Source organism: Myxocyprinus asiaticus, chromosome 38 (genome assembly GCF_019703515.2).
Source record: "Myxocyprinus asiaticus isolate MX2 ecotype Aquarium Trade chromosome 38, UBuf_Myxa_2, whole genome shotgun sequence".
NCBI classification, from domain to species: Eukaryota; Metazoa; Chordata; class Actinopteri; order Cypriniformes; family Catostomidae; genus Myxocyprinus; species Myxocyprinus asiaticus.
Window position 1 is genome coordinate 26,502,248 of NC_059381.1, and position 24,528 is coordinate 26,526,775.

Genomic DNA, 24,528 nt, shown 5'->3' on the forward strand with positions numbered 1-24,528 from the left:
CAGTGCATATTCTTTAATGTGTGTAATAGTGCAAAAATGTAAATTCTAAATATGTAAAAAAAAAAAAAAATTGTTTGTTCTCAGATTCCTGGGACTCCAGATTTTCTTTATATTTGGTGGCTTTGTCTGTTTCCTGCTGTCTTTTCTGGTGCTTCGACAGAAAAATTCAACCAAGCAACTGAATGAGCAGATGAAGAGTCAGACCAAAAGTGAAAGCATCCCAGAAATGAAAGATGCCAAACAGTCATTCGGCAATTCAGATGGACACTGCAGTATACAAAAATGTCCCTAGAGAGTAAAGACAGAATTAGATAGAAGGATGGGAATGTCCATTTGTAGGGATGAAATGAGTAAGGCATAAGAAACCTTGTGATCGGTTTCTCTGCTTTTCTTAATAACAGCCTGACTATGTGCAGCTGCTTACGCTTAAACAGGGCAAGTTTAAGACACTATATGAAACCAAACTGTGAGTTTGCTAATTTCTATTAACAGCGTCATCCTTAAGAAATAATAATGCTGGGAATCATAGTTCTTCTTCCAAAAGCACGAGTGACCACTATAGAAAACTTATTATTGTGTTTGTATAACACATCTTCTCCAGTAAGCCTTTTCCTTTACTTTACTTGTGAGTTTATATGGTTTGTGAATCACAATGAGTGTGCTGGGAGTTAATGTGATACTCAGTTGAGTTTAAACCAAGTAAGGACAAGGATATGGATATAGTATATGGACAGTCTATATGTATATGGATATAGACTGAATATCTGTCATTTTGGTGACCTTTTCTTTTCCCAATTAGTATTAATGTGATGTTTTATAACTGTGATGACAAAGCTGTTCAGTTATGATTCTTTATGCTGAGGTGAATGCACACATATAGAGGCATTCTTTTTGGTTTCAGTTTATTTGAAATATTTTAGATCTGTATCCTTTGTGAGAAAGATGTATTCATTTTTGTGCACCTGCCACTTTTTTATATTTCAATTGTAATTTTGTATCAGAGCATGTGAGCGAAGCGGAGCTGTGTGACACTCCACTCAATTACCCACTCCATGCGCATGCGCTCTACTCAAGTACCGCTCACGCTCACTGGTAAAAAAAAGTTCCTTAAATCCCACTCCGACATGAAATTTCCCGAGCAACTGCCCCTTTACCCACATGGGCTGAAGTGCCCCTGTGGGTGAAATATAGGCTAGGCTATAGGCTGACATTTATTAAATTATCAAATGCTTAGTAACATACACATCTGAAATCATGGGATTGAATTGTTGTGTTTTAGTATATAAAATCTCGCTGTTTATTTTGTAATGGTTTACAACGGCTGTTAGATAATTGGGTCTACCAGACCTTCGTTATCATTTGTAATCAGTCAAATATTTCTCTGTTAGCACATATGCCCTTGAACATCTTCAAATAATGCCTTAAACTTTTTTCAGGTCTAAATTACCTTTATTTACTTAACAAGTCATCAAACATAACTCTACAAGTGATACAAATATGTGCGGTGGCACGGAAACTTGTATACGCACAAATTCGCGCTTTTCAGTTTAAACTAGACCTGAGTGACACAACCAACCCAGAAAAACACAATCTTTTCAACTTTAAAGTTTGTTCGAGTTGTTTATGGCAATAATAAAAATATGAACTGTTTCATGTTTTCAATACAAGTGAAATTTATAATTGTTCTTCAGTTGTCTCCATGGAAAGATTATTAGGCCACTGTAGATTTGGTACATTAATAGGTTAATGATTTAATGCTATCAGACTTTAGGTCTGTAAATTAAAATGAGCAATATCTCATCCTAATTTGGTATCCAGCTTTAAAGGGCATATTAGGCAACCCAGTCTCATGTAAATTTGTTCATATTTTACTAGTTGGCTATTTTGTATACTTTCATACGAGTTCGATCGTATGAATTTTAACCGGATGTATAATGTGGAAGTGCGAGTTTCGCGCACGAGAAGTTAAGGACATGCTTACTTATATTATGCCCTTACCCAAACCCTTATCTAAACCTAACCGATCAGTAGAGTGTGTAATCATGATAGGAAGCTGTTGTGTGTGACAGAAGCAAGTAATTGTCACTTATTAGATGAAAACGATGTCCAGCGATGTCACTGGCTGTAGTGAAAGTTGTACGAATTCATACGAGTGCAGTCGTACGATATCATACGAATTAGCCAAGTTTAGAAAAGTCGTATGAATCCTTACAATTTTGCCGTGAGAGTGTGTAGCATTAAGTTATCCAGAAAAGAGCAGTGAATGTTTTTCTCTTTTTCAGTATTGTTGCTTGATTAATATTCCAATATTATGCAATCTAAAGGACTGTGGTTAATTATATAATAATTATTATATTAGTAGATACCATGTGCCCCCTTTGTTTTTCCTTGATATTTTTAAAGCAGCATAAATTGAATCTGGACTTTATATGCATCAAACGATCATGCGTTATGCTTGCGCTCTTTATATGTACAGCAGGGTTTAACCATAGCTGCAAATTAGGACACACTGATCTGCAAGATCATACATGTTAATTCGTTTTGATGCAGGGATTTTTTGTGTGTTCACTGGGATTCAAGGAAATCTGCTCTGCCAATATACAGTATTATTAAGCTTAGCCTACATATTCAATTGAGGGTGCTCTAACGTTCGCAACCCCGCAGAACTGGGCCTGCATTTAGCTGGCAGCTGCACTGACATGATTACAAAACAACAAGATACCTTACCTTACTTTATTAATTTAATATCGAATAGTAGTGTATCTTACTAGCTCACCTTTTGCTGCACTACCATGTTCGTGTAGCACACCCTCATGCTTTCTGGCAATGTGATGAATTTCAAAAGGAATCTTTGCTAACTCTCACAGTCTCTACACACTCCCTTTCGATTTCCTCGTTCTTAACTTTGATTTATACTTTGCATTTATGTTGGCCATAAGGTTTTCAGTGTCTCTAAAACAATGTTTGAACTCCCTCAGGCCTATTGCTTATTTTGCAAGTTCCCAAACCAGCATATCACGAAGCGCATTCTGGGTTGAGCGAGTGGCACTGAGCGGCCTGAGCGAGCGAAGCGGAATCTTCAAAATGGTGCTCTCCACTCAGGTTGAATTATCACCGCTCCGCTCACATGCTCTGTTTGATTCATGTATGGATAACCAGTCACATTATTGTATGTTTGATATACCTTAAATGTATCATCTACAGCATTGACCTATTTGTTTAATCAACTATGTTTTTTAATCACTTTTGTAAGTGCAGTGTTTTTATATCACTTTGAAATGTTCTGCTAGAGTTTAGTCTTGATTGAAAATACAAATTTCAGTTTTTGTAAATGGATTTTGTGATAGACTTTCATACTTTTAACAAGCTGTCTGTAACTAATCAAAGTAATTAAAAGGGAAGGGATTTTATTTCAAAGACAAACACTAATTAAAAAGGAGATTATGTGTCCATGAGAAAGCATGAAAACGGTATGTACCAGGGGAAGTGAAGGTCAGGCAAGGCACATGAAAGTAACATAGATTTGGTTTTATACGCAAAAGTGCCCTGAACTTGATGCGGGTATCAACTGGCAGCCAGTGGAATGGTACATAAAGAGGTGTGTCATGCACTCTTTTTGTTTCATTGAAGACCATGTGTGCTGTTGCATTCTCGATCATTGTGCATACAGGAAGGCTGGCTAAAAGAGCATTGCAGTAGTCCAAACTAGAGAGGAAAAGAGCCTTAAGGCCTCACTTTAAAGGGATAGTTCACCCAAAAATGAAAATTCTCACATCAATTACTCACCCTCATGCCATCCCAGATATGTATGACTTCCTTTCTTCAGCAGAACACAAATTAAGATTTTTAGACTAATATTTTAGCTCTGTAGGCCAAAATTTTGATGCTTCAAAAAGCCCATAAAGGCAGAGAAGAATATGAATCACCAGCAATAATTAATAGAAGTGTTTCCAAACCTCTCTTCTTATTGACAAATTCATCCAGATCTGACAATAGCCCTTAAAGGGATAGTTCACCCAAAAATGAAAATGCTCATTATTTACTCACCCTCATGCCATTCCAGATATGTATGACTTTCTTTCATCTGCTGAACTCAAATGAAGATTTTTAGAATAATTTCTCAGCTCTGTAGGTCCATACAATGCAAGTGAATGGGTGGCAACATTTTAAAGCTAAACAAAATCACATAAGTCAGCATAAAAGTAATCCATAAGACTCCAGTGGTTTAATCAGTATCTTCAGAAGCGATATGATAGGTGTGGATGAGAAACAGAGAAACAGATCACCTTCACATTCTTGTGTGGTGAAAACATGAAAATGTCCCACAAGGACATTATATATAATGCTGAAATATAAACCAAAGCAAGATCATGCTTTATTAATGCCTACATTTGCTATTTCATAGCTTTTAAAGTCCTGTGTGGATTCTTATTTCAGTGTAGTTACAGTTTTCAGTGACAAAAGAATTTAGATAATTAGTTCTGTAAAGCAGTACTGGTGCTCTCTAAATGCAGAGTACGCAGCCTGGGTAGGGCACCCACCCCAGTCATGGAACACTCTCTATGTCTGAAACCACCCCCTATACCCTATATAGTGCACTATTTCGAGTGTCCGCCATTTTGTGGGAGTGTTTGAATTCTGAGTGAGCCACTCATTCCCTACTTTTGTTCACTCATTCTTACCCACAATGCACTCTTATTTAGAGTGTACATTTGATGTACACTCGACAATGGTTAATTGCCCACAATCCACCATGGGGAAGATGTACCAGCTGGGAGTTTATTGCTTCCTTCACTCCTGAAATGTTTTATTTCATGCTGAATGTATTAAATTACTTTTTGACAAATCATTTCTTGATTAAAATAAACATAACACATAGAGAGGCAAAACATACAGATACATTTTAAAATGTGTTTACTCTTTATATTAACATACAGTATATATTAAAAATGACAAACAGAATGAAGATTTATTGTATTAATATATTATTTAATAAGAATAACATGTAAGGCCCAAGTATTTTAAAAGTTTATATGTGACATTGTTTCTGCGACAGCCCCAGAGCTCCGACACTCGGTGTATACGTCCAAATTCACTCACTTATTTTGTTCACTCACTGCTGAGATGTAGTACACTTACTGCCAGTAACTATATTGGAAACAGCGAATGAGTGAACGATTTCAGACACAGCCACACTCTTCGACCATACGTTTGCCTCGTGCCCGCACATCTCTCATGCACGTGCCTCACGCTGTGCACACGCAGAAATGCTCTCTGTTCGCGCTCCTGTAGTCAATCGCGTGAACGGCAGAGCAAAAGGCATTTACACTTAACTTGGATGTTTACATGGATTTATACAGTTAATCTGCACGAAGTAGCTGCAATAGTTTTCAGTAAATGCGTAAATACTGCTCATAACATGCGAGACATTGGACAAAGAGCACTGATATATTGCTGCACTGATTTACAAATGTACACTTAAAAACGGATGTCATAAGAGCCCAGTTACATTACCACCCTGAAAATGACCATCGCATTACACAGAAAAGCCTTTGTTAGCATTAGAGCAATAACTTACCTCGACATGCTGCCTAAAACTGAAGCTGAGATTTTAATCTTGAAATATCCACTTGTTTTGGTGTTAAATGAAAGCACTGCATGACGAAACTATTCTTTTTTTCACTGTGTGGAGCGAAGAAAGTGTTTCACTTTGAAGAGTTTGATGCTGCAGCATTGATGACTTGAGTGACAGTCTGAGTCAGCGCACGCAGCTGTGTGAACTTCCTGTCGTAAAAGTCCCATTCAAAAATCTCTCAATAAATTACACATTAACTAAAATTAAACCCAGTAATGTAATGACAGGAATGCCGCCCATTGTAAAGAAGTAAAAGTAAAAAAATTTCATTAGAATTTTACTTGAGTGAGAGTAAAAGTACCCACTTTTAAACCTACTCTAAAAGTACATTTTTTTCTCAAAAATGTACTCAAGTAAATGTAATGGAGTAAATGTAGCACGTTACTACCCACCTCTAGATATTCAGCTTCAGTTGTTTCTCTTGTTGCATCAACATTCTGTTCCTGAAACCACCTTACTCTAAAGCACTCTTAGGGCAGCATTGATTTTGAGAATAAAGTCATAGTACTAACACAGAAACAAAGCATAAACAAAATGAACAGAACAGAAATATTCTCCAAGGGGCAATACTAGCCACAGAGGTAATGCTTCAGCATTTCAACCAGCCCACCTAAAACAAAATGCAATAACTAAAAATGCTAAAAAAGACTACATATCAGGAAAAAGTGACTAGTCTGAGCACGCAACAGCAACCAACAGCCGCTATGCAATAAATACAGTTGCTAAAGCGTAAGAGAAGGAAGATAGCTCCAATGCCGCAGAGAAGCGAACAACATTTAACATTAGATTGAAAATACCTGGAGATGAACAGCCAACTCATTTGGTATAACGAGTAAACATACACTGACCAAAATAACAGGGGTTGACAGCGACCTGTTGATAAGTTAGCAAACAACAGCCCTAAATAGACCGGCCGCGATGCTGATAGGCCATCAATGAATGACGTCAGTAGCCAAATGCTAAAAAAGGGGAGGTGACAGCCTATCCTGTTACACCTTAGAAAAACTTTGCACGGACTATCTTTTATAACACTTTCGGGTGCTTTTTAAGTTTTAAAGTGAGTCACTATTTATTGCTACTGAATGGAAATCAGCAATCGCAATATTCTTTAAAATATATCCTTTTGTGTTTAGCTGTGGAAAGGAAGTCATATGGGTTTGGAACAGCATGAGAGGGGGTAAATAATGACAGAATTTGTATTTTTGGGTGAACTATCCGCTTAAATAAATGTACACAAATAATTTTAACATAAGCTTATACTAAACTTTCTTTTTCATTCATATTGTGGGTCTTGCTGTCATCTTGCATGAGGATGAGGCCATGCAGTTGGGTGGAGGGGAAGACCGTCCATGACAGCTTTCTGCTTTAAACAGAAGGACTAAATCATTATGTCTGCTACCTTTTTCCAGTAAAACAACGTAATACAACAATTTTGGGGAAGTGCAGACAGATTAAAGAGAATAGTGAAATGCAGTGATGAAGTCCACTTTTTTTGCTCAGACAGAAAGGGAAAGCAACACACTCACTTTTCAGCCACGTTTTCTGTGAGAATCTCTTTTCTTCTGTTAAATCTCAAAAGGCCAATGTTCATTTATAAAAAATAAAAAAATTATAGCCAAACTTACACAACACTCTCACACAGACTCTCACACTCCTTGCAGTCAGTGATTAGAGCCAAAAGTATTTTTTATTATTGTTGTCATATTGCCATTTCAGAGGTACTGTTTTATCTCAAGCTATTTATTGGACTTATGCCAAGAGGGAGTTAAGGCAGAGCTGTTTTTTCTTAAACAGCAGACAACCAAACACCATTTTTTGTTACTTATACTGTTTTGCAACCCTTTGTATGTCTGATGACTGGATGATCAAGTTTTGGTCATGTTTTACGTACTTTCAGTGTTAAATCCATTACAATAGACACTGATATCCTATTTGCAAGGCACACTTACAGTATAAACTTTAAAGACACTATAGAAATGATTTCAGTTCAGTTTATTTTCATTTTAAAAGATATATTTTTGCATTCAAAAAAAGTTAGATAAGCAGCCTGTGTGGCTTCTTTTCATTTTTGGAACACTGCTTTGTTTAACTAGATTTTCCAGACGGTTTCCCTCTTTCATCCTGTTGTGAAAGAGTTCACGAGGAGACGTCTGTTTCCTGTAAAGGAAATAAAAATGCACAAAGAGGCATCTTCTGGGTCTGAACAAACATTCTGGTGTCAAGAATATGACCCTTTCCACATATTATGTTTCTTATCATCATTTTTCATCAAATCAACATTTATGGGCTGTTACTTAGATTGTATCCATCAGGCTACCAGGGCTGTATTGCAGAAACCTCTTAGGTTAAGATCTGACAAGTTCAGTGTTCTTAATGAGATCTTAACTTAAATTGCTATGGTTAGTAAAGTTAGTAGAGTTATGATGTTTCTGCAATACGGCCTGTAGTTCAAATAATGCTTTTAATGCAATTTGTTTACAATATATATATATATATATATATATATATATATATAGAGAGAGAGAGAGAGAGAGAGAGAGAGAGAGAGAGAGAGAGAGAGAGATAGATAGATAGATAGATAGATAGATAGATAGATAAGAGATATACTAAAAATATACTTTTTTTTTAAATATCACAAATATCAACTTATATAAACTAATATATTATGCTAGTGAAATAATCTATAATTATTTTTCCTTGATTATGGCGCCATCTAAAGGCTGTAAAGAGCATCACAGACATGGCTATGAATTCTCTAATAAGACATGAACAAATGGGGTCTGCTCAGTTTCCTCAGTGAAACCTTTCCTTTGGAGGGAAAAAAAACTTCACCATGAACTTAGCTTTCTTTTCTTTTGTTTTGTTTTAACTACTGGACTATTTTATACCTATTTTTTTTATTATTTGTAAAGTATGTGCAAATGTCTGCCAGATGCATTCAGACAGGTTTTTGTTTTTTCATCATATATTTGGATACATCAGACTAATTGCATTCCAGTGACATTTTTCAAGAGGATCCAGCACAGACCAGATGTGCACTCTAAGGAAAAGGAGAACACATTGAGTACATTTGGGCAGTAGACTGTGCAAACAAATATGTATTTTTTAGATCGTGAAAAAGACAACAAAGAGAACTTGGAATAGAAAAAAAAAAAGGATGCAGATGTGCAGGGTGGTAAAAACAAGCATTCTATCAGGAATTTGCACAAAACAAAAGTGGATAAAGTATGTTGATGATTTGTAAGTTAGTTTGGGTAGTTTGGTTGAATGTCTTTAATGCAGTTGGGATATTTGTACACCTACATATTCATGCAATTATCTAATCAGCCAATCGTGTGGCAAGCAGTGCAATGCATAAAACCATGCAAATACAGGTCAGGAGCTTTAGTTAATGTTCACATCAACCATCAGAATGGGAAAAATGACGCAGTGATTTCGACCGTGGCATGATTGTTGGTGCCAGACGGGCTGGTTTGAGTATTTCTGTAACTGCTGATCTCCTGGGATTTCACACACAACAGTCTCTAGAGTTACTCAGAACGGTGCCAAAAACAAAAAACTTACAGTGAGCGGCAGTTCTGCCAACTTGAAGAGAGTATGGCCAAACTGGTTCAAGCTGACAGAAAGGCTACGGTAACTCAGAGAACCACTCTCTAAAATTGTAGTGAGCAGAATAGCATCTCAGAATGCACAATACGTCGAACCTTGAGGCAGATGGGCTACAACAGCAGAAGACCACATCGGGCACTTTATTAGGAGCATTCCTAATAAAGTTCTCAGTGAGTGTATGTACCCAAAACAAACAAATAAAAGAAAATATTCATACATTTCATTGGTAAGACAAGTACTTAATAAATAAACAAAAGCCAAGGGTCAGGAAGATTTTAAAGTTGTTGTTCATTTAATTTTGTAATTACTTTTTTTTTTTTTTTTTTTTGTTAATCAACATAATATACACATTCTGAATTTCCTTGCTTGTAGTAAATGTACATATAGGAATGTTAACTACTGAATTTGAGTTAAATTTAAACATTGTTTAGGGATGTAAATTAAAGCCATATTACAAAAGTATTGAACACTCAAAAATAAAATGTGATACAAAATAAGATGGCCATTACAACATGCACTTCATAGGCATATTAGCAGCTGTTGATACCTGAGGGATTTTTTGCCAACATGTGACAAGTCAGATTTATGAGCGTCATGTAAATATGCGGCATAACTAATGCAGATTGTATGGCTAAAATCCAGCGAGTCTATCCATGAAATATCCATTATGAAGGGCAGAAGTGGCCCACATTCATAATAAATGTCCAGCTTGACTAAATGTGTGCACATACCAATTTTTGCTTGTGAATGAGTTTAAATTGCATACGCATGTTGAAAATGTTCATAGGAAGATAACCTGTGGTGAAATCTTGCAACAAATGGTCGTGTAAGTATGTAAAGTATTGGTTTGAGCTCTTCTGCCCTACAATGGCAAAATGCAATAATTGTAATAAAACCACTGAAACTAAGTAAAATGGCTTCAAAGTTCATTTTTGTAGTTGATTTTATTAGTTACTGCAATTTTCACAATCCATTTTCTCTGAATTTGAGCATATTCGAGACAAATCTGACTGTTACTGTTCAGATCATATTCTGAAAGACCCTATTTTTTTCATAACTTCTTGTTTAGACTTTAACCTAAAGTTAGCTCTTATAAACTTAATGCTCTTTTGTATAAACATTTGTTTGTTTTTTGTGTATGCATGTGTATTTGTGTCTGTCTCATACCCTTTTCAGGTCACGGGGCCTGAGCACTTTTCCAATGAAGAGAAGTGCCCCTGATGGCTCATCTCTGACTAGAAAGATGAATGGCCTGTCCACACGGTAAGCTAGATCCAGTGATTGGCCTTTAGCATTAGGGGTAGTGCTGGCATACTGTGTACCCTCTGGAGCTGTCTCCATGACAACCTTATGATGGACAGCATTTAACTTGACAGGCTGACTGGTAATTTTGATAAGGTCTGTTTCTGCCAACCATTCAGAGAGACCTGAAAAAAGAAGAAGATATAAAGATATATAAGGGAGTTTTTAAAACTTTTTTAATGCCTGTCACATCTCAGTCTATGGATCACTCATCCAACCACCAGAGGCTGCTGTCACCAGAATATTGTACTTGCCTTCCTGTCTTTTCTGTAAAATGGACATGTGTTTGTAACATGTGTTTGTGGTAGTGGGCTAAAGCACATCACTGGTAATCAGAAGGTTGCCAGTTCAATCCCCACAGCCACCACCATTGTGTCTTTGAGCAAGGCAGGTTGCTCTGGAGGAATTGTCCCTGTAATAAGTGCGCTGTAAGTTGCTTTGGATAAAAGCATCTGCATAAATGTAACATCACGTTGTGAAATATTGCCAGTTATTTCACTGGCTTACAGAGCATTCATCTTACAATTTGTCTTGTTTAGTTTTTGGATTACCTATCCTGTTTCTCTAGACCCATGCTTTTGGGTTTCTTTTTTGGATTTGTTTGCCTGTTTGACTGCCTTCAAGTTTTATTAGACCAATGCCTGGATTGTAACTCTGTATCTTGCAACACATTTGAACTTTGCATATCAGACTGCTCTCATGGTTTAAGTGATTACGCTATGGACAGTGATTTTGAATATTTTCTTACATATCAATCTGTCTGCTTGGATTACTCTTTCAATAAACCTCTGTAAATGGATTCTCAACCTGCTCAGAATATTTCGTCTAACGCGGATCCAGCAGAGGTTTCCAAATTACAATCCACTGTTGCTTATCAGAACGAAATGCTCAAGGAATATCACAGACAGCTCATGACTCTGCGCACCGCCAACGACCATTTAACCCAGTATATTCAGACACTACCACCTCCAAAAACTGAACCCATATCACTGATAAGAACTCTCCATTCTCTGATGCTAGAGTTACTGGATACATCTGATGGATCTCCTGATAAATGCATGACAATTTCAATGTTTTTGTCACAAACACCTAAGATGAATAACAGCGAGCAGTCAAAAGTAGCGTTTGTAATGTCCTTGCTCACTGGCAAAGGATTTTGGGCTACAGCAGTGTGGGAGAGCGATGAAGAGATGAGGGTTCCCTTTTCATAATTTTCTCAATTACTCAGAGACATTTTTGAAAATCCTGCGGGAAGCAGAGATGTTGGAGTTCAGCTCCTACAATTAAGCCAATGCAAACAATCAGCTGCTGACTATGCATTACAGTTCCATATGCTTGCTACCCAGAGCGGCTGGAATGACGTTGCTTTAAAGACTGTTTCTCATGAGGGTTTATATCCCGAGCTACAGTCTGAATTAGGCTGCAAGGATGCTTCACTTCAGTTGTCTAAGATCATTACTCTGGCCATTTGTACTGACAATCTTCTCCGCAACAGCCCACATTACAAATCATCATCTCTTGATCATGATGCTGTAAATTTACATTACACTGTTCATGTTGACCAGGGTGAACCTGTGCAAAATGGCCATGCCAAACGTTCAAGTGAAGAACGAAGTCATCAACTTCGAGAAGGACTATGTTTCTATTGTGGTCAAACAGGACATCACTGCATTACATGCCCCAAGAAGCCAAATTCTATGAAGCAACAAGGACCTAGGGTGAGGGTTAAACATTCTTGCTCTGTGACCAAAAGAAGCTTTACGCAACCTATGACTCTGATGTGTTAATATCAAGATTTTTCCATTACAGCGCTAGTTGATTCTGGAGCAATGAATTGCAAATTCCCACTGTTCCTTGTTCTCTTCCACTACAAGTCACTGCCGTTGACAAAGGACCCATTGGTGACGGCCACATTACTGAGCAAACTATGTCAATGAAGATCAGAGTGGGTCTTTTCCATACAGAAGAGCTCTCATTGTACATGATATTGTCTTTACACAATCCAGTAATTCTGGGTTACACATGGTTGGCTCTACATGACCCTCAAATATCATGGAAAGAAGGTGAGCTTACCCATTGGTCTAATTAGTGTTATGGCCTTTCATCTACCCCTAAATTTCCATGTAGGACAACTAGAATTGAAAGTCCACCAACTTTGTCTGAAGTAATGATTCCTGATGTTTATTCAGACCTTTCTGATGTATTTAGCAAAATCAAAGCTACCCAATTGCCACCTCACAGATCTTGGGACTGTTCGATCGATCTGCTGCCTACTACTTCTCCTCCCAAGAGCAAGGTTTACCCACACTCAATTCCTGAAACCAAGGCTATGGGTACATTGAAGAAGCACTATCTTTGGGCTTTATTAGACCATCCACATCTCCAGCTGCAGCAGGGTTCTTTTTCGTTGAAAAGCAAAATGGAGGTTAAAGACCTTGCATTAGTAATAGAGGTCTTAATGCTGTGAAATATTGTTACTCACTTCCATTGGTACCATCTGCTCTAGAGCAATTACGGAAAGCCAAGATTTTCACTAAATTAGACCTACACAGTGCATACAATTTAATCAGAATTAAAGGAGATACATGGAAGACTGCATTCCTCACCAATAGGGGGCACTAAGAGTATCTGGTTATGCCTTATGGATTAGCTAATGTCCCCTCCATCTTCCAGTCCTTTATTAATGAGCTTCTCAAGGACATGATCAATCAGTACACTACCATTCAAAAGTTTGGTGTCACTTGCCTGAAATGTTTCTCATGATCTTAAAAATCTTTTGATCTGAAGGCGTATGCTTAAATGTTTAAAATTAGTTTTGTAGACAAAAATATAATTGTGCCAACATATAAATTTATTTAATTACAAAACTAAAATTTTATTTAAAAAAAAAAAAAGTTTTGGAAATGGATGAATTGGACAGAATAATTAAAAAAAGCAGCCAATAAGTGCCGGACATAGATGGGAACTCCTTCAATACTGTTTAAAAAGCATCCCAGGGTAATACCTCAAGAAGTTGGTTGAGAAAATGCCAAGAGTACATTTCTGCAAAATCTAGGCAAAGTGTGGCCACTTTGAAGATGCTAAAATATAACATAGTTTTGATTTATTTGGGATTTTTTTAGTCACGACATAATTCCCATATTTCCATTTCTATTATTCCATAGTTGTGATGACTTTACTATTATTCTAAAATGTGAAAAAAAAAAAAAAAAAGAATGATTAAGTGACACTAAACTTTTGAATGGTAGTGTATGTCATAGTCTACATTGATGATATCATGATCTACTCCAAGTCTGAGAAAGAACATGTTGAACACTTGAGGAATGTTCTACTTCATCTACTGGAACATCAGCTGTACGTCAAATCAGAAAAATGTGAATTTCACACTAACACCACATCTTTCCTAGTGTATAAAATTAGTGAGCAAGGTGTGGAGGTGGATGAGACTAAGGTCCAGGCAGTCAAGGATTGCCCAGTACCTACTTCCATCAAGGAACCTCAGCGTTTCTTGGGCTTCGCCAACTTTTACCTGCACTTCATTCGAGGACTTAGTGCCATTGCATCCCCACTCACTTCCTCATTAAAAAGCAAGCCCAAGAAACTGGCATGGTCAGAGTTGGCACTACAGGCATTTGTGAAACTCAAGGTGAGCTTTACTTCAGCACCCATTCTTAAACACCCAGATCCTAACATTCCATTTATTGTTGTAGTTGGTGCCTCAGACTGTGGAATTGGAGCTGTACACTACCAACATTATGGGTGACCTACTAAACTGCATCCTTGCGCCTTTTTTCAAGAAAACGTACTTTGGCCAAGAGTAATTACAATATAGGAAACAAGGAACTTCTATTCATGAAGGCAGCATTGGAGGAGGCACTTCATCCTTTCCAAGTAATCACAGGTCATAAAAACCTTGAGTATGGGGGCTTGGGTAGCTCAGCAAGTATTGACGCTGACTACCACCCCTGGAGTTGTGAGTTTGAATCCAGGGTGTGCCGAGTGACTCCAGCCAGGTCTCCTAAGGAACCAAATTGGCCCGGTTGCTAGGGAGGGTAGAGTCACATGGGGTAACCTCCTTGTGGTCACGATTAGTGGTTCTCGCTCTCAATGGGGCACGTGGTAAGTTGTGCATGGATCACGAAGTGTAGCATGAGCCTCCACATGCGGAGTCCCTGCGGTGTCAGGCACATGAGCCACGTGATAAAATACGCAGATTGACGGTCTCAGAAGCGAGGACAACTGAGACTTGTCCTCCGCCACCCAGATTGAGGTGAGTAATCGCACCACCACGAGGACCTACTAAATAGTGATAATTGGGCATTCCAAATTGGGAGAAAAGGGGATAAAAAAACTTGAGTACATCAGGAAGGCCAAGCAATTAAACCCTAGATAAGCACGTTGGGCCTTGTTCTTCACAAGATTCAACTTCACCATCACTTACCATCCAGGTAGTAAGAATTCTAAGGCTGATGCTCTCTCTAGAATGTATGATAATTCACCAAATATCCCAAACCAGAACTTATCCTTCTGTCATCGATTATCATAGCCCCAGTAAGTTGGGACATTATGGATGATATTCAGTGTGCCCAGCAACATGAGCCTTCACCACCAAATTGCCAACCCGGTAAACAGTATGTTCCCAGTGACAAAGAGTTATGCAATGGGTACACACATCATTAAGTTCAGGACATCCAGGAATTCAAAGAACAAGTGATTTATTGAGAAACTCATTTTGGTGGCCAACTTTGCAAGAGGACATAACTAGCTATGTAAATAGTTGCCATGTCTGTGCTCAGTCTAAAATCCCACAACTTCCTGCAGGACTCCTGCCCTTCAGGACAATCTGCTCTTCCAATTCCACAGAGGCCATGGTCACATATCTCAGTTGACTTCATCACTGATCTTCCAATCTCTAGTGGTTACACTACTGTATTGGTTACTGCTGCTCTTGCAGATTAATCCTTATGATGAGGTTACCCACTGCCATGGAGACAGCTGAAGCCCTTTTTAACCAGGTATTCAGGATATATGGGTTGCCAGATGACATAGTCTCTGACAGAGGACCCCAATTCGCTTCCAGAATCTGGCAAGCCTTTTGCACACAACTCAGTATCAATGTCAGCCTCACTTCTGGATATCATCCTCAGGCTAATTGTCAGGTGGAAAGAGTGAACCAAGAAGTCGGTTGCTTTCTGCATTCTTATTATATAGCAGAGAACAAAATGTATTTACATTTATGCATTTGGCAGACACTTTTATCCAAAGCAACTTACAGTGCACTTATTACAGGAACAATCCCCCCGGAGCAACCTGGAGTTAAGCGCTTGCGCAAGTCCTTGAGCAAGGACACAATGGTGGCAGCTGTGGGGATCGAACCAGCAACATTCTGCGCTTTAGACCATTACGCCACCACCACTCCATTTATGGAGTCAATTCCTTTCATGGGCTGAGTATGCACAGAATTCCCTTGTACACTTATCTACAGGACTAACCCCTTTCCATGGGATCTCAACCTCCATTGTTTCCGTGGTCAGGGGAACCTTCTGAGGTGCCAGCTGTGGAGGATTGGGTCAGAAGAAGCGAGAGAGTATGGAACAGTGCTCATGTAAGGCTGCAACGAGCCATCAGAAGACAGAGGCTGCAAACCAACCAAAGGAGACATCCACAACCTGACAACCAACCTGGTGAGATGGTCTGGTTATCAATGAGAGACCTATTGTTTGTCTACAGTTACTAAGCAGGAAGTTTAGTCCAAGGTACATAGGTCCTTTCAAAATTCTAAGACAGATAAATCCTGTGACCTGTAGGCTTGAATTTCCTGCTAATTACCATATCTGTCCCTCCTTTTATGTCTCCCTATTAAAACCGGCCCAAACTACATCTGGAACTAAGACTGCTGAGTCAACACCTCCACCCCCACTAGAGATCGACGGATCCCCTGCCTACCTGGTCAAGGAGATTCTAGACTCAAGGAGACGAGGAAATCAGATGTTTTATCTTGTGGACTGGGAAGGATATGGTCCAGAGGAGAGATCTTAGGTTGCAGCCAGAGACATTCTCAATCCCTCTCTCATCAGGGACTACCACCATGGCCATCCCAATCACCCAGCTCCCAGACTCAGAGGTCGTCCACATAGAAGAGGAACACCTGGAGGTGTTCCTAGAGGGGGGATTCTGTCACATCTCAGTCTGTGGATCACTCATCCAACCACCAGAGGGTGCCGTCACCAAAATATTGAACTTGCCTTACTTCCTGTCTTTTCTGTTTAAAGGGCGTGTTTGTAACATCATGTTGCGAAGTATTGCCAGTTATTTCACTTCCTTACAGAGCGTTCATTTTACGGTTTGTCTTGTTTGGTTTTTGGATTACCTAGCCTTTTTCTCTTGACCCATGTTGTTGGATTTCTGTTTTGGATTTGTTTGGCTATTTGACTACCTTCACATTTTATTAGACCAATACCTGGATTCTAACTCTGTGTCTTGCAACACGTTCGGACTTGTTTGCATATCAGACTGGTCTCACAGTTTAAGTGATTAAGCTACGGCTATTCATTTTGATTATTTTCTTACATATCAATCTGTCTGCTTGGATTACTCTTTCAATAAACTTCTGCAAATGGATTCTCAGCCTGCTCACGTCTCAGATATGTTACCATGCCAAGGACCCCCAAATATGATAATCCCCTTGCAAGGGATAACCTTCTTAAAATATGAAAAAGCAGTTATACATTATGTTTTCATGTATAAGGCCCATTCATACTGTGAGAGAAAGGCAATATTTGTGATAATATAAAGACAATCTGATTATTCTCATGAGTTTTGTAGTATTCCTTATTAGGAAAGAACATGGACCACTGGTGAATCATACTATGTACAAATGAATAAAAGAGACAGTAAGTAAATTATGAACCATTTATAAAATATCCTGCATAATCTAAATGACAAACTAGCCTCACTATATTGCACAGTGAATAATGAAAAGCTAGAACATCGGTCGTCTCTCACCCAGGTCAGAGAGGGAGGACAGCAGATCTGTGCTGTAGCTGAGTTTGATAACAGGCAGGGTGAGCAGCACCTGCACTGTGTGGAGGGTATTGGAAAGGTCCTGGACAAATTCAGCTGATAGAGCCTCCTCTATTAAAGTCAGATTCTGAGTCACCTCATCTGGCAAGAAGAAATACATGCTTACTCCATCCTCCATAGGAACCTGTGCTACCTGTAATAAAGGGATGGAGAGAAAAACAGACATGGTCACTTAATGGTTATTGATACAGTATACTACTGCAGTGACACACAGCATTCTTTGTACTACTTACAACTTTGCTCAAACCCAATTTGTTCTTGGAACACCAATGGAGGTATCTTGCTGATTATCCAATCTGCTCTTTACCATAATACAAAAGTAGACAGTGACCAAAAATATTAAAGTATGGTTTATGCACTATAATTCTTCCGAAACCATAAAATAACTTTTTGGAAGGAACAAACTTAAATTTAAGTTGTTATTCACCAAAAAGCTAGCTTTTCACACTAGCTCTTCAATTTTTTTGCATGTTCACGATACATGTAATAACCAAAAGAGTATGTGTGCTTTTTCTTCTCCGCCTTCTTCAATAGCATTGACTGCACTTTGCTTTCAGCTGTATGCAAACAAATAAGTTATTTTGCATATTAGGGTAATTTCGGCTTTTTCCTTAATAAACTCTATGGACCAGCTGGCAGGTCCATTGGGGGGCGCTATATCGCAAAATACGTTTATGCTTAAAATGTTAAAGTCCCCGTATACAGGCATATGGGGTGTCATTTGAAAACGTAGCATCTGAACATTTCATATAATACCATCAGTTTTGCATTTATGTTACATAAAATAACAAAATAAAGGCTGAAAACATTTGTGTCGAAAAAAGTGCCACCTTTAGGTAATGTGGTAGAAATATTAATGTGAAAAAAAGGTTTTCACATAGCACTTAAGTGGACAAGTCATATATAAACAAAAAGCTCATGAGTCTGACTATACAGTTTATAGTGAAATATGATATCTTTAAAACATAAAATACAAACATCTTTTTTATGTGCTTATCTATGCAGCTGTAAGCCCCAAGCACCCAAAAACCTTAAATCTGCTTTTACCTTATGCAGTTTTGTACAAAATTAGCAATTTTTTACTTGTCTGTGAGCTTGCTCGGGTGAATAATCCAATGTTATATCCAAGATGTCCAGAACAAAATATGCATATCATCACAAAGGGGAGAATCTCCGATTTCTAACGACACCTAGATTGAGCTTCTAGTCCACTCAGAAGCCAAGATATTCAATGAAACAAAGGGGGTGGTGCATGAACAGAAAATTAGACTGAATGTCTATGGATGAGCATGTCTGTGAGGGCTACAATGCATTAGAGCACCATCTACATTTCAGATCTGCATTTTGTGATAGAAAATTCCTTTTCCTAGTACGTGCTGCCATCTAGTGGAAAAAATAAAGTCCTGTACACACATGCAGTGACTTCCTGCGACACACACGACAGCGATCTCTTGCAACTAGATGTGGCCGTGGCGAGCAACACGGCAAAGTTGAGAAAAGTTTAACTTGATGCAAATGAGGAGTGACTTTCAGGAGTGACGACCAATAGGAGTGAAGACAGTGTCAGTGGAGCTTATGTCATCCGTCTCCTTTGAATTGATGCAAATGAGGAGTGACTTTCAGGAGTGACAACCAATAGGAGTGAAGACTGTGTCAGTGGAGCTCACATCATCCGTCTCCTTTGAGATAATGTCAAAAGCAAGCAAGACAGAGGATAAGTTAAAGTTTCTGTGAGCGATTTCACTGTCCTATATGATATATACCACATACATGGATAAAATGAAAAACTATGCGTGGAAAAAAAACAGTTGGCAGTCTGAGTGAGTTTGATTCGTACATTGATAATTTGTTAATCTTATTAATGTTATAATACAGTGAGCACTGCTGCAGTTCATATAAAAACACTCTCCCCTGCAGAATGTGCATTTTTAGGGACAAGAAAACAGATTCCTTGTTAAATTAGAATGAAATCGTAGTTTTACTAGCAAAATGCCTAATCTATGATTCTATTTTCAAAAGTCAGAGCCAGACATGCAGTTCACCAATAAAGTTAGAGCAACAGCAGTAGGAACACCCACTAGCAACTTCACAGTCCAGAGACTAGCGACATCAAGTGATAAAGTCGCTGCATGTGTGTACGGGGCTTAAGACATTTTGAAGAGAGATAGAGTGAACAGAATCAGGATTACATGCTTACAAATTTAGAACAACAAAAAATGTATCATAAGATTGTAAACATATACAACATGTTTTATGAATAATTGGAGTTTTTTTTTATTTGGGGGGTTATTCATACTGGGGGTGTTCTGAAATAATGAGACCAATTTTTTGCAATTTGTCCACAGTATGTGTGAATGGTGAGCTTTTAAATTTGAGTGAGAAAAAAATGCAGGCTGCAGCTCAAAAATGCACCAGAGTTTGAGTTAAATAGCAGATTTTGACATCCACTGGTCACCATCTACTTTTGTTGTATGGAAAAGAGCAGCATGGACATTCTACTAAAGGACACCCATTGTATTCCATGGAAAAAATAAATAAAACATTGGTGGTTCAAGCAATATGAAAGTGAGAAGATGATAACAGAATTTAAATTTTTGGGTGATCTCTTTAAGTACTACATGGTATACTGTAAAAATTAACTGAAATGTACCATTTTCAAACATAGTATTGAAACATATAACCTTATATTATAACATAATATGTCCTGTATCATATTAGTACATGCATAAAACAGGTAGTCGTACTGTGCAGCCAAGGTCAGAGTCAACGCCCATCTTCACTGGGTAATTTTCTTGCTCCATCATGGGTATCAGAACTGGTGCTTCTCCATCTATTTGGAAGTTCTCCATTTTGTTAGACTTGCTGAACCTAGTTATCCATTTACCTGTAAAATGAGCAAAAACAAAGTACTCATAACACAGCTTTTGACTGTAGTCCAGTAGCCGGAAACATGGAAAAGATCTCAATGAATACTTGCTATTTTAGAATTAGCACGACAACACTTGTGGAAGCAAATGCTGCTAGGTTTAAAGAACATAAATCAGATCAAGATAAAGAATCAGAAACCCATTTACCCTTGAAAAAGGCTGCTCCCACAGGCAGAACAGCTGTGTTACGAGGGAGAGGGGCAGGAAGGACTTCTTCTACTTTTCTGCCAGTCTGTTGTTTAAACCAATCATTAACAGTTTTGAGGTCCCGGGCTCCACCCACAAGAGTTTGAGGCCGTATCCCATATTGCTTCTCTACATTGTTGAGGTATTCCAGTTTAAGACGGAGCTCTGAAACAAACAGGGGTAAATGAAAATATGCACAGCTCTAAAAAACATTTTTTTTCTCTCGTGGACACAAACCACAAGCACTTACTCCTAGCCAAAAGGATGCGTTCTGCAGAGTTGAAGCCCTTGGCAGATGCCCTGAGTGAGGCGAGAAGGTCTCTCAAAGTGTCATGGAGCTGACTGTCTTGCAGGGTGTGGTAGCGCAGGGCCCTGTAAATCTGCTTCTCAGCTTGTTCAGATGCCCCTACGACAGATAAAAAATACCAAATCTAAGACTGGGGTATGTCCTTTTGTGATTCTTTTGGATCACAGCAGGCTGATTTCTGATTTCAAGACTGCTATGTATTGACCCTGTACTGTAGTAAGAGAAGCATTGCTTGCTTTAAATTGTGGAGAACATGCCTCACCCATTGAGAGCTGTGTGAAAGCTGCTGATATACTCATGGGTGACAGGAAGACGCTGGCCTTTGGGTCACGTGCAGCCAGCTGACGGAACAGGTTGTAGCCAAAATCAGAGGTTGCAGCAGCCAGCTTGGTGCGTGGCGTGGTAAAAAGATCAACCACCTCTTCCTCACCTTCAGCCTCTGTATTTTCTGTCTGTGGAGAGAGTGGAAAGTTAAAGCCCAGAGAATGATGAAGATGAGGTGCTATCTAAGAACTCATGGAGACCTTACCAACTGAGCATGTGAGATATAGAGAAGACTCCATAAACCAAACAGCAGAGCAATCTTCTTCATCCTGAAACATACAAAGATAGACACTCAGATGCCTTTAAAGACAGGCACAAACACACACACATAATTATTAATCAGTTAAGATGTGATGTTGTTTGCATGACATGTTTGTGACATATACCGTATGATAACAGACTGGCCCTTACAAAATATCTAGAATTCTGACAAACTTGCCGCAAATTTCCTATTATTTCATTTTTATTTAATTAAAAAAAAAAAAAAAAAATTACATGCAAAAGAGCTGGCAATTCACCGCAGATGTTTGCCAGACATTTGCAGCTCTTTACCGGTTGTGGTGAACCGACAGCAACTATTGCGACAATTAAGAGTTTGCCACAAAGCTCATTTGCATGTAAAAATAATGAGTGGTGAATTTCCAGCAAGTGTGCAACAAGTTTGTCAGAACTCTTGGTTTTTGTAAGGGGGTTTCACCCGCTATTGTAAAACATGCAGAAAGGTTTCAGGCCCACCCTGATTTCAAGCTCACCTTTAAATCATCAATGGCAATAATTTTGGCAATAATTAGTAAGAAATCCAATCTACTACTAACTAATATTCAATCTAAAACTACTCTAGTTGACAGAACAATCAAGAGTGTTCTTCATAATCTGAAAGTAAATACAAAACAATGTAGGGTACAACAGGGCTAAAGGCCCCCCAGGGTAAAAGGCTCTTTTGATTTTATTTTCTCCCAAAACAACTAAACAACAACAAAAACTACCGCTGTACATTCCTAAACACCTGTTTGTCACTATACACTGCAAAATATTCCTGATGCATGAGATCATTGTGTGCAATGTCTAAATTTTGATTTTGAGGATATTTGATCCGCTTTGCATCGTGCTTAGCAACGTCCTTCAGCAGTAACTATATTCACAATATAGCATGGCCTCTCATGCCTTATTGCTTTTATAAAACAGCCACCACATGATAAAAATATTAATAACACAAACATTCAATAAAATGTTATATTTTGTAAATAAAATCATTAAATGTAATCCTTCCACCACAAAATACACTCAGTGAGAACTGTATTAGGAACACTGTTACATCTACTTCTTCATGTGATTATCTAATCAGCCAATTGTGTCTCAGCAGTGCAATGCATAAAAGTGTGCAAAAATCCCAGGAGATCAGCAGTTACAAAAATACTCAAACCAGCCTATCTGGCAACAACAATTATGCCATTAGATCACATTTTTCCCCATTCTGAAGGTTGATGTGAAAATTAACTGAAGCTCCTGACCCGTATCTGCATGATTTTATGCATTACATTGCTGCCACACTATTGGCTGATTAGATAATCACATGAAGAAGTAGCTGTACAGGTGTACCTAATAAAGTGGTCAGTGAGTGTATAACACAAATATTAATAACTATGTAATGCCCTATAAACTATGTAATAAACTATGTCATTTTTTGTAAAAAAAAAAAAAAAAAAAATAATCCTGTTGTTTTTACAAATACGTTTTACAATTTAAAACTGTTGTAATTTGCACTGTAAAAAAAAATTCTGTTACATTTACAGTAAAAAAAAAATCATAAACTTGATATTAACCTACTTAAACTGTAAAATCTGCTTTTTACTTTATAATGTATTGTTAATCACTGTAAAAATGACAGAAGAGCACATGATGACATGAAGTTCACCAATAGTGGCTCTTCCAGGAGCAATGAACAATAAACATGTAGAGACGGTGCTCAGTGTCACTCACACAAACACTAAACACCATCAGGGTAACACATGTGAAATTTAAATAATTCAGTAAACATTAACTAAACTACATCAAATATAATACAGAACATCCCAATGTATGTAACTGATATTAAAAATAAGAAGAAACATAACTATTCCCATAAAATATAATGAAATATAATGGGTCATGCAGGGAATTCTGGGAATGCCCGATTATTGTTTTTACTGTAATTTTAACAATAATTTAATGTATTACAATTCTTTACTGTATATTTTACAGTTAATCCTCGTTAATCAATAAAAAAAAAATTCTGTAGCATTTTTACAGTCTTTTACCGTTAAAATTACAGACATTTTTTACAGTGCAGCCTTTACATAACACTTGACGCAGTTTACTGCAGGCTCAGTTTCAAGGACTGGAGAAGGTCCTATAACAGTTTTCCAAAAAAGGCTTAAAACAGGCACTCTTTCAAAAACAAAATCTAATTTTCCTTCAGCACATCTGGTTGTCATTAAAGTCGTCTACCAGTTTCTTCCTGAGTTCTTGTCCATCAGTGGAAAAAAATACACCTTACAGCACTAGTTTTTTCTTTTCTTTCTTTCTTTTTTTTCTTTTTTTTTTTTCCACATTCATCTCCAGGCTCCCTCACTGTCTCTGCCACGCAGTTAAAGACCATAGCTCCATATCCACTGCATAAGTTTGTGCTCAGCTCTTACTTCTGATTCGCATTGCAAGTAACTGTACATACAATTGGAAAAAGACACATTTTAGAAACTATTCATGCAGAATGAAATAATCATTTGAACTAATAGTTACTGTTAATAATTGTGGAAACAATTAAGCATTTGCTTTGCATTTGAACAACTAAAACATACACTGAAACAAAAGAGATGTTTTGTTTATACTTGTAAATTATACAGGAGTCATACACTTATCAAAAACATGCATTTAGAGCACTCTTATAAAGAGAAGAAGCAGAGAAGAAACTGCTTAGGAAAAAAAACATTCATGTGAAGAAAAAAGTTATTAATTTTAGATAATGAAAACACTAGTATATTGATTTTTGATTTAATGGGACTGACCTGTTTTTAACTTTCACCACCGTCTCGTGCAGATTCTCACCTCACAGCTGTCTCCACCAACTGTGGCGAGCAGATGCTTATGCACAGTGTTTTAGTGAACAGTCCCGCCCA

General features: G+C 37.9%; 2 protein-coding genes across 4 annotated transcripts in view; one reads left to right on the top strand and one right to left on the bottom strand.

The window, feature by feature from the left end:
- LOC127428644 (solute carrier organic anion transporter family member 2B1-like) overlaps positions 1-3,336 on the top strand; it is a 32,711-nt gene extending 29,375 nt beyond the window's left edge. The window contains exon 15 of the mRNA XM_051677131.1: positions 85-3,336. Within this exon, the coding sequence (XP_051533091.1) occupies positions 85-292 (208 nt within the window). The 3' untranslated portion in view covers positions 293-3,336. The remainder of the gene's footprint in view (positions 1-84) is intronic.
- On the bottom strand, positions 2,733-24,508 carry LOC127428647 (pigment epithelium-derived factor-like). Of its 3 annotated transcripts, none has more exons than XM_051677134.1 (10): positions 24,418-24,479; positions 23,687-24,073; positions 21,579-21,642; positions 21,312-21,501; positions 20,993-21,148; positions 20,704-20,907; positions 20,374-20,513; positions 17,552-17,762; positions 10,412-10,671; positions 2,733-7,792 (listed from the first exon to the last, which is right to left on the bottom strand). In XM_051677134.1, coding segments are annotated over exons 2-10 (1,248 nt in total). In that variant the 5' UTR covers positions 23,689-24,073; positions 24,418-24,479; the 3' UTR covers positions 2,733-7,771. The 3 variants fall into 3 exon arrangements, with proteins under 3 accessions (XP_051533094.1, XP_051533096.1, XP_051533095.1); XM_051677136.1 differs by having other exon boundaries at positions 23,671-24,073; XM_051677135.1 differs by lacking the exon at positions 23,687-24,073 and having other exon boundaries at positions 24,418-24,508.
- Positions 24,509-24,528: the final 20 nt, after the last annotated feature.

Excerpts from the sequence above, each read along its gene's own strand:
- LOC127428647 (XM_051677134.1), bottom strand. Across the intron at positions 21,149-21,311 it reads TTTCACACAGCTCTCAATGG|GGGCATCTGAACAAGCTGAG; the intron begins GTGAGGCATGTT and ends TATCTGTCGTAG. Across the intron at positions 10,672-17,551 it reads GTCCTCCCTCTCTGACCTGG|GTCTCTCTGAATGGTTGGCA; the intron begins GTGAGAGACGAC and ends TTCTTTTTTCAG.